Below are 10609 nucleotides of genomic sequence, written 5' to 3'. Positions count from 1 at the left end.
AAGACATGGGGAAGACGAAGATCAATGGAGGATGAGAGAATACGTGGGTTTTTTAGGAAAACCCTAACCTCGAGCTCAAGAAGGTGATCTCAAGCCTGTTTACGCAAGATTTAACCTAATTCTCAATACTTCAATCCTTCCTTTTCTCATTACTCTTACAACTTAAATAGGGTTCACCCTGTTAGGGTTTAAAAAAATATTAAAAAATATCCCTATGAATAAAATATTCCAAAAATATCCCTATTAATAAATAATTCCAAAAATATCCCTATTAATAAATAATTCCAAAAATACCCCTATGACAAAAAACTGAAATAAAATAAAGTAAATTAAAGAAAACAACTAAAATAATAATGTTATCGCGTGCATAACATCACACCCCCCCGGAAGAACAAGCTTGTCCTCAAGCTCGGAAGTAGTGTCTGTATGCCGATGTCTTCACCGACGCTCGAGTAGCATCCGCAACAACCATTTGCACTCTCTGGACACCAAAAATTGGAGCAAGCATTCAAGGATTTTTTTTTCAGGTCGAGAGAAAAAATATTAATAATTCTCGTGGACATTCTTCATTTCGCTGGCCGGTAAACAAGTATTCAATGGCTGAGATAGATAGAGACCATGAAGCAGCGCTTGTTTTCAGTTGTATAAGGTGAGTTCTGAGGCTACATTCCTTTACAGGCATTGCTGTTGTTGAAGCTAATAGGTCACCACATGCATCAAGTAGGACACTCTCCAGTGCTACTACAGTAGCAAGTACCGACACCGGAGAATTCAGCTCCTCTACCCTTGACAGTAAATGATACATCGAGGAACCCATGGCTGGCACAACATGAACAGCTGAACTAATTGAAACTTTCACCATCAGTACATCTGGCCTTGCCCCATCAGTGACAAGAAGGTGGAGAGTGCATGCTTCCCATGCGTCAGTAGCCCCAGCCATAGACAATGAATGCTCTCTATCCATTACAGCCCACTCACCAAGGTAGGTAATATGTTCTATAAGTAGTGAATCCAACTTCATATCCTACCTGAGTTGCTGGAGGGTGATCCTATGGACAAGGAAGATAAGCCATGGCAGGTGACGTCTGTCTCCTGATGCAAAGCATTCGTCAATAAAATTATATTGCTTGGTCCCTTCCCTCCAATCATGTTCAGTATCAGCTACACAAAAATGGAACAGTCCCTAATCTGTTGAGTACCAATAGTTGGCCCTTTTTTCAGCAGGAACATAATACATCGTCTCTGCTACAACACCACATTCTCCACCAGAATCTGTAGTGCCATAGAAGGAACCTGGCGAGGCACGTTCAAGTTTACCACACGCTGTCATATATGGAACAACAGAAGCAATAGGTTCCCTTGGTGCCATAAACTGGTCCCACTGCAAGATATATCCATTTGCAGCCGCTATGCTAGCCTTGAAGCCGTTTTCATCAAACCCATAGCCTTGATATGCTCCGCAATACCATCTTCCTCTTGTTCCCTGAATGCGATCAAGCTCAAGCAAGGCTTTGGAGGCTGCAACTGACAGAACAAGATGGCTTGTTGACCACTTGATCACAATATTTCGAGGCTCATGAAGTGGGTTTAGAGACACAAGCAAAAGGAGTCCAGTGTCATCAATATTCTGAATCACATTGACCCAAAATGTGAGGAGTGCGTTGTTACTTATGTTTCCAAGAGAATTCCAGGCACTCCATGCAGAAGGGTTCTTAGGCATCAAATTTGTACCACGGTGAAGGAAATTATCATTGTAGACATATTGAAATGCACCAAGGATTCTGATTTGTTCTTTAGTAGCTTCTTCTCCTAAAGCTCTCAAGGCATCTGCCAGAATTGCTGGTATGGGCAGCACTGTTTTAGAAACAGCAATCAAAAGGACAATATCACGCAACTTCAAAATTTACAAGTGGTTCGGAAATCCCGAAATTGTATCACAATGATGGATAGAATCCCAAAGGAACATGAATTGTTTCAGATCTAATGTCTTCCCTGTAGGGACAGAGGCACAAGCAATGCCAATAGTGACAGTATGGAAGGACACTTCTGCGGAATTGCCTCCAAATTTTCCAAATTCAAAGACTGGGGCTGTGAAGAAAATTACCTCATAGGCCTTCTTGGTGAGCCTCTCAAGGAATGGAGATTTTCCCAACTGTTCCATGCTAGTCCCGGTAACGTAAAAGATGTCCTTCTGCCCTGGTTGCATTCTAGAAATGTACGGATCCCGGGGGTGCTAACTTCCCTTTATTGGTACTTTCAAATCGAAGAAGCTTTGCTAGACGGCTCGTGTTAGTTGCATCCTCGATGATGCCTAGTTTTATGGACTTGCCAAACTCTTTCCAAAACTTAGCATATGATCCTCTCTTCAACAACACTTCTCCAGTGTAAAACTCATTAGGAGCCTCATAAGCAATACGACGGATCATGTCCAGTGCCTTCCTGGTGAGTTGCTTCTTTATCGTCATCAAACTGCTATGTTGTTGAAGCCTTACTTGAGACACATTGAGTGGCAAGGTGTCAGAGTCAACAAGACCCGTCAAAAAGCTTAAATATGTTGGAAGAAGCTCATCCAATTCACCTTCAGTAGTGAAGTGACTCCAAGCCAATGGTTTTTCATCACCAAAGTCCTTTGCAAGAGAATGGTAAAATTTGTGGTACTCTTCATCAGTAACCTCTTCATTTGATTCATCATCCTCTGCTGAAACTGTTGACTCAACCACCTTGCTTGCCTAGAGATAGATGGGGAACTTGATGACTTCAAAGTATCTTTCAACCAATTCCTTCAATTTTTGTTGTTCCAAAGATTCACTAGCTTCATCCCTAAGATGTAATCTGATCTCGGTACCACGACCTAATGGTTCATTCCATGTGTCCTCTGAGATTGCAAAGGCTCCATCAGTGGTAGACTCCCCTACATACTATTTTTCATTGTTGTGTTTGCTGATAACTTCAACATAATCAGCAACCAAATATACCGAGTAGAAACCAAAATATTCAACGGCAAAATTTTCACTAGTCCCGACCAAAATATTCAGCAGTCTCCATAAAATTTTCAGTAGCTTCTTCGCTAAAATAAAACTGAAGAGGTGCAAGCGTGATGTCCCCCTAAAAATTTTTCTATGAATTCCGGCATCCCCAGAAAAATTACATGGCAAAATTCATACACACAAACCCTAATTCCACCAATTAAGCATTGTTGCTTTGCAACAGAGTACAAAAAACCTTTGTCCACATTTTTTTAGCAGTGTTGCTGCTGCTTAGCCTCTTGGAGGCCCTTCAACCGCATGGAACCACCGATTTGACCTAAAAATAGATGACGATTCAGAAGCTTACCCCCAATTTCGTTGAAGATGGTTCCCGCTGGGCTTCCGAGGGCGAGGTTGACGCTGAGAATGAGAATCCAGAAGCCAAAGCCCACCGGATTTGTTTCCGACGGTGCTTCCTCTTTTTTCGATGGACTCTTGTTTCTGTCGGTGCTTGTAGATTGTCGAAGACAGAGGAGGGATGGCCTAAATGATTCGCCATGACCGAGTTAGATCGGAATGCTTTCGTCTGTTGTGCAGAAAAATTTGTTGTTGGCCGTGAGAAGGGAATTTGTAAGGTTGAACCCAAATCAGCCTGTACCAAGGAGATTTTGGCAGAAAACCCTTCCGATTTCCCCAACTCTTCATCGTTGTTGTTCGGCTTTGGATTTTCTTGCGCGAAAATCTTGAATTTTTCTGAAGCCTGGCCATTCCGCCCGTTCGAAGTTGAGGTTGCCCCCACATGGACTTCGGCCGATAAACGGGACGAAATTTTCAATTTTTCTGGCTCGTCGTCTGTTTTCAATTTTTCTGTTGCTTTTCCTTCATTGTGTACCTCTTGCTCGGAAATTTCAGGTCTTGTGACCTTTTTTGCGAAAGCACGTGGCTCCCTTGTACAACATTCCATGAAAATTTCATACAATGCTCATGCTTCTCCTAATTCTTTGCATAATTTTTCCACCGAAACATGTATCTTTTCCATTGAAATGCGTACCTTTTCCATGTGATCTTGTACCTCGTGCAATTTTTGTTATACATAACCCATTGTGATACGTAACACTATACGAGTAGTTTTCTTTTAATTTTTTACCTCTACAAGTAGTTTTCATATTACAAATTATATATTTACAGAAATATATTTGAGTCTTCTTTCCAAATAAAAATGATTTTTTTCCAATCATATTTATCTACAGAGAGATATCGATATTTGAATGAGCCAAGGTCAGATTGCAAAAAGGTTCGAGCAGCAGCAGCAACAATCTTCAGATTTCGAGGTATTTTTTGCTATCAAGAACTAAAATTTATATGGAGAAATATATATCAAAAGTAAGAACTAGAATCTATATTTGAAGAACTAGAATCTACAAGTCTATTCTTTGACCTATTCAAATAATTTTTTATCTGATTTATCTACAAAGAGAAATCGATATTTGAAGCACCAAAGGTCAGATTGAAAAAGAGGTTCGAGCAGCAGCAGAAAGCCTCAACTTCCGAAGTATTTTATGCTATCAAGAAAGAGACTTTATATGGAGAATTATATATAAAAATAAATATACATAAGTATATTTTCTTACCTATTCAACCAATTCTTGGTATGATTTTTTTAAGTATAATTTAATAATAAAAAATTTTCATGTTAATCTAATCTATATTTAAAGAAATATTCGCATTGGAAGAATCAAAGGTCATGCTGGTATTCTGTTACATTGAAAATCCGAATTTAAGCCAATTGTTTTGTGTCACTTTTTGAGTTGATATATCAGGAAAATATCTCAATTATCCCTTGTTTGAGGGCTTATTCATACATCTCTGTTATTTTGGCATATTGTTACATCTATGATATTTGGTTCAAGCTGGGATCACTACCATTAGCTCTCAACTTGAGGGGGAGAAGTACAAGAAGTACAAGAAAGAGGTATTTTATTTCATATAATGTGAATAAGTTTATGTGACCAAAATATTCAAGAAAGGGGAGCTCAAAATATGGAGCTTGTGCATCTAAGAATAAATTTTTATATCGAATTATTTCATGGGTTCTTTTACAAAGTTTATTATTTGGTTCGTGTTATATGTGTTGGAAGATAGTCGTGTTATTATACAGTTGCTGCTATTATGTCTCTTTGGGGACATTATTATTGACGAAGAGGTGGCCTCATATCATCATTTATTTTACCCCGTCAAAAAATATCACGATTGGGAAACCATTATGGGCCCTATCAAAAAATAATATCACGGTTGGGAAACCATTACCGAGGATACCCTCTCAAAAAATATCACAGTTGGGAAACTATGACGGAGGAATTTATTATTACATCTATGTTATACCCCCTGTAATGGCTTTTATGACTCCTACCACTTGAGAGTCGTTGTCATGTGGAGGGAAATGGTGGTGGACACTTCAGAGCAATGCCGATAGACACTACCGATAGAAGACGGAGTGTGCCCTACATCCAGCATTAGGACTGGAGTATGAAGAAATGGCTTACTGGCTAGGAGTGATTTTTACTCTCACTTATATTATGCCAGCAAGGCCTCATGGAAGGACGCAACAGCGTGAGGGGGAATGTTGGCAGATGAAGGCATATCGGAAGATGTGCCATTTTATACAAAAATATTTTATACATCATTTGCAACAAGCTGGGAGTTCATGTTGTGGTCTCACCCCCAGCTTTAGGAGAAGTTTTGGAAGATAAGCTCAAGCCCACATGACCAAGGAAGGCCCACATATCTAAGATTATTATAGGATGGGCCACACGACCAAGGAAGGCCCACAAGATGGGCCCAAACCTATAAGAAGTAGGACCCACAATGATTACCTTGAGATGGCATCCTTATCACATCAGTTGGAAGATCAAGTAGGACTCAAAAAAGTATCTTATCTTATGGTTACGTCAAAGAAGAGTTTTAGTTTGAGTTATGTTTGTCTTTTATCTATATTGAGTTATTTAATTATGTTTCGACTTATCTTTAAGTGTTAGATTTTGGGTGAAATTGGGACAAGGGTAGTGATTGGACTCTACTACCTGCCTCTATTATAAATAGAGGTTAATGTATTCTGATTACAACAAGTTATTGATGTCAATGAAGTATTTTACTTTTCTATAAATTCAACAATAGTAGAGGAAGAGGTAGAGTCCTTATACAACTAGCCTTTCAATCTCCTAATTACACTCCAACTCTAAGTCTCTAAGATAAGTCTATCAACACAATCTACTAAAAGACTAATATGAGTTGAACTAGAACTCTTTCTTCAATCACGTGAATGTAAAGGAGGAGACCAGCTCGTGGCCCTATCCTTGTGGGTCCCACATGATCTTCCAACTCATATTGATAAGGTTGCCAGCTCATGGTATCTTTGTGGCTCCTACATGATCTTCAAGTCTTCTAACTCATTTCAGCTTGTGCTTCTTAACTTCTTAACTCGTGCTAGCTTGGGTGAGGACTCTTCTTGGTGTCCCTCATCCTCATGGTGGGTCCCACCAGCTCATGCACCATGGTGGGTTCCACATTGTAACACTCTTGGATCATTGACTCTTGGGCTTCCAAACACTTGTCAGTAACAAACACATGCTTCATTTATTGTCTCCATATCTTCCTCATAAATTTGTCACTATTGCTAATGGTTCCCAAACCAAGGTGCTTGGCAAGGGATCCTCCTCTCTTAACGCGTCTATTCCTTTCCAAGATGTGTTATTTGTTCCTCAATTTTCGTTAAATTTTCTCTTTGTTAGTCAATTAACCAAATAATTGAACTATTCTATCACCTTCTCACCATCTTCATGTATATTTCAGGATCTAACTACGAAACAGGTGATTGGTGGTAGCCATGAAAAAGGGGTTTATACTATTTTACTCTTCCACCAGTAGCTGCTATTTCATCCACTACATCTAAGGCTCAACTCTGGCACAACCGGCTTGGTCATCCATCTACCTCATCACTTTGTTTTTTAGTTCTATCTCTTAAATCTTTGTCTAATTTCAATTGAAAGGCATGTCAATTAAGTAAGCATGTTAGGAGTACATATTCTCCTTGTCTTACAACTACTAGTACTGTTCCATTTGCATTACATTCTGATGTATGGGGCCCTTTAAAGGTCTTTAACATTTCTCAGGTTCAATATTTTGTTACTTTTGTGGACGATTTTACTCAAGTGACTTGGTTGTTTTTGTTCAAAGAACAATCAAAAATTCTTTCTATTTTTAAAAACTTTCAAGCAATGGTTCTAGTGCAATTTGGAAAAAAAATCAAATCCATAAATCCGATAATGCTAAGGAATATTTGTCTAATGAGTTTAAATCTTTTTGTGAGGGTAATGGGCTTCTTCATCAAACATCATGTGCCTATACCCCTCAATAAAATGGTGTTGCTGAAAGAAAGAATCGTCACCTCCTTGAAGTTGCTCGGGGCCTCCTCTACTCCATGAAGGTATCCTACTTTTATTGACCTCATGCTATTCTTACAGCATGCTTTCTCATCAATAGGTTACCTTCATCAGTACTTAGAAATCAAACTCCGTATTCTATTTTGTTTCATGGTGAAGATCTGGTTTTTTTCTTCCTCTTAAAGTATTCGGTTGCACATATTTGTTCATGATACTTCACCACATAAAAGTAAACTTGATCCTCGGTCTCTAAGGTGTATTTTTTTGGGATATTCTCGAACTCAAAAAGGATATATTTGTTATAATCCTACACTTCGGAGGTTGATGGTATCTCGTGATGTGACTTTCTTTGAAGACACTTCCTTCTACTCCTCACATGAGGCTTCTCTAGGGTTTACATTTCCTCCTCCTATGTTTGGGCCTGAATTTGATACACGGCCTATTGCATTATAAAAGGAAACCTGTTCTTGTACTATGTCTCATCCAATTGCCAATTTTATGTCTTCTCATCGCTTATCTTCTGAGTGTGTTCAATTTCTTGCTTCTCTTTCGTCTATTTCCATACCACAATTCTATCAGGAGGCCCTGAAGCATCTAGGATGGAAGGCGGCAATGGATGAAGAAATGCATGCATTATATGAAAATCAAACATGGACATTGGCATCACTCCCAAAACGAAAAAGACCAGTTTGTTGCAGATGGATTTTTTTTAGGTGAAAAACAACCCAGATGGGTCGGTTGCTCGCCTTAAAGCATGCCTTGTTGCAAAAGGTTATACTCAATGCTATGGGATAGATTATGAAGAGAATTTCTCTCCGATTGCAAAACTGAACTTGGTACGTATCATCCTCTCTATTGCTGATAACTCATCCTGGCCAGTATATTAGCTTGATATAAAAAATACATTTTTAAACGGTGATATACGTGAAGAAATTTATATGGTCCAACCACTAGGATATGTGGTTGAGGGGGAGTCCATATGCTGGTTAAATAAATCTTTATATGGGATTAAACATTCCCCTCGGACCTGGTTTGACAAATTCAATCAAGCCCTTCTACGATTTGGCTTGCATACGTTCTCGGTTGATCACTCAGTATATGTTAAAGATACTATCACAAGGAAGATATTATTGGCCGTGTATGTTGATGATATTATCTTGACTGGGAATGATGCTCATAGTATACAAGAAGTGAAGAATATGATATGTCAAGAGTTCCAGACTAAAGATATGGGTAAGCTAAAATATATTTTGGGTAAAGAAGTCCTTAAGTCAAACCATGGAATAGTATTGCCTCAAAGAAAATACGTCTTGGATCTTCTTGAAGAAATAGGAATGAAGGGTTGTAGACCAGTTGATACACTTATGGATGCGAATGAAAAATTGTGTGTCACAACTGGAGAAGATGTTGACACTAGAAAATATCAAAGACTTTTTGGAAATTGATCTATCTCACTGTAACTAGGCCAGATATGTCATATGTTGTGAGCGTGGTAAATCAATTCATGCACAAACCACAAATTACGCACTGGCAAGTGTTGGAGAGAATACTACGATACTTAAAAGATGCTTCAGGAAGAGTATTGCTATATAAACAACATGGTCACTTTAATATAGAAGGCTTCTCAGATGCAGATTGGGCTGGATTGGGTTGGATCACCTGATTATAGAAAATCTACGTTTGGGTATTGTACCCTTTTTGGAGGGATCTTGGTCACATGGAAAAACAAAAAGCAAAACGTGGTTGCAAGATCTAGTACTGAAGTAGAATACCGAGCTATGGCCCACACTATAAGTGAACTTTTATGGATAAAGACTCTTCTTACCAAATAGGGATTTTATAAACAAGGCTCTATGGGCCTACATTGTGATAATCAAGCAACTATTCACATTACGTCAAATCCAGTCTTCTGTGAAAGAACTTAACATATTGAAGTGGATTGTCATTTTAAACGAGAAAAGTTTCAAGCAGGAATAATTTCTCTTAAGTATGTTTCATCTCAAGATCAATTAGCTGATATCCTCACCAAATCAGTTACATCCAAAATTCTATCCTATATAGGTGGCAAGCTGGGTATTTATGATGTATTTTCTCCTCCAACTTGAGGGGGAGTGTTGGAAGATGGGCTCAAGCCCACAAGCTCAAGGCTAGAAGCCCACACATCAAAGGAGTGGCAAAGTGGTTATTTATGGTATGTTCCATAAGGATGGTATTAAGATGTAAATACATTGTCGTAGTATGTCTTTTAATCTATTGAGTTGTAGCCCTAAGGGCTTTGTAACACTATAAATAAGAGCATTGCCTAAGAGGTAAGGCATTCAAGCATTCTCCTCTCTTTGAGAAATCGTCCAGCCACCCTCCCTTCTCCCTTGATGCATTCTCTCCTTCCCTTAATCCAAACTCTCCTCTCTAACGTCCTTCTCCTTTCTCGCTTCTCTCCTTCTTCTTCCACATTAACCTAGAGTCATTCTCATGGGGTCCTAACTTCTAGCACTCCCAAGAGGCTTAATAGTAGGGGGCAAGTAACAACATCCCAAGTGTGATTCTCTTCAAGAGCTTGAAGTTCTGTTTGCATTGCCTTTTGCCAACACTCATGTGTCATTACCTGTTTGTAGCAAGAGGGAATCTAAATAGATGATAAAGTAGCCACAAGAGAGATAGTGGAGGAAAAAGCATACATATCAGGGGGTGAGAAGTGCGAGTAGACCGGCGAAGAGTGATGGAAGCAGAAGCAGGATGAGGATCAGGAGCAGGCGCCAGGTCAAGATCATGAGGGGGCACAAATGAAGTGGGACTGGGCTCATAAAAGCTAGGCAGAATAGATAAAGATGCATATGGTAGCCCAACATGAGAGGGAAATAAATATTGATTTTCAAAGAAAACCACATTCCGAGAAACACGTATACAACGAGCATGGGGATCATAGCAAACATAGCCTTTTTGCGATATAGCATAACCAAGAAAAGCACACTTAATGAATTGGGTTATAAGTTTATGTCATTCATGAGCAGGTAGATGCACAAAACAAACATAATCGAATGTCCGAAGATCCACATATGAAGGACAAGGACCAAATAACTTTAAAAAGTGGAGAAACATGATGCAACGTAGGAGAAGGCAGGTGGTTGACACACCAAAAACAAGGAGGAACAGATGAATCAAGTAAAAGAGTTCGTACCACATCAAGAAGATGATGATTTTTTC

At 39.1% G+C, this 10609-nt stretch overlaps 1 protein-coding gene across 1 annotated transcript; it reads right to left on the bottom strand.

Annotated features, from left to right (window-relative positions):
• Positions 1 to 2207: 2207 nt before the first annotated feature.
• LOC137943625 (endoplasmin homolog) lies at positions 2208 to 3930 on the bottom strand. The gene is made up of 2 exons (XM_068789081.1): positions 3334 to 3930; positions 2208 to 2729 (listed from the first exon to the last, which is right to left on the bottom strand). The coding sequence occupies exons 1-2, from the start codon at positions 3928 to 3930 to the stop codon at positions 2208 to 2210; spliced, it is 1119 nt and encodes a 372-aa protein (XP_068645182.1).
• Positions 3931 to 10609: the final 6679 nt, after the last annotated feature.

This window comes from Aristolochia californica, unplaced genomic scaffold (assembly GCF_029961685.1).
Source record: "Aristolochia californica isolate CCGP_79_NKW_82.1479 unplaced genomic scaffold, dmAriCali1.0.hap1 SCAF_11, whole genome shotgun sequence".
Classification (NCBI taxonomy): domain Eukaryota; kingdom Viridiplantae; phylum Streptophyta; class Magnoliopsida; order Piperales; family Aristolochiaceae; genus Aristolochia; species Aristolochia californica.
This window is presented reverse-complemented; position numbering and strand designations above follow the sequence as displayed.

Excerpts from the sequence above, each read along its gene's own strand:
- LOC137943625 (XM_068789081.1), bottom strand. The coding sequence starts at position 3,930 with ATGGAATGTTGTACAAGGGAGCCACGTGCTTTCGCAAAAAAGGTCACA. Across the intron at positions 2,730-3,333 it reads CATCTTCAACGAAATTGGGG|GCAAGCAAGGTGGTTGAGTC; the intron begins GTAAGCTTCTGA and ends ATCTATCTCTAG.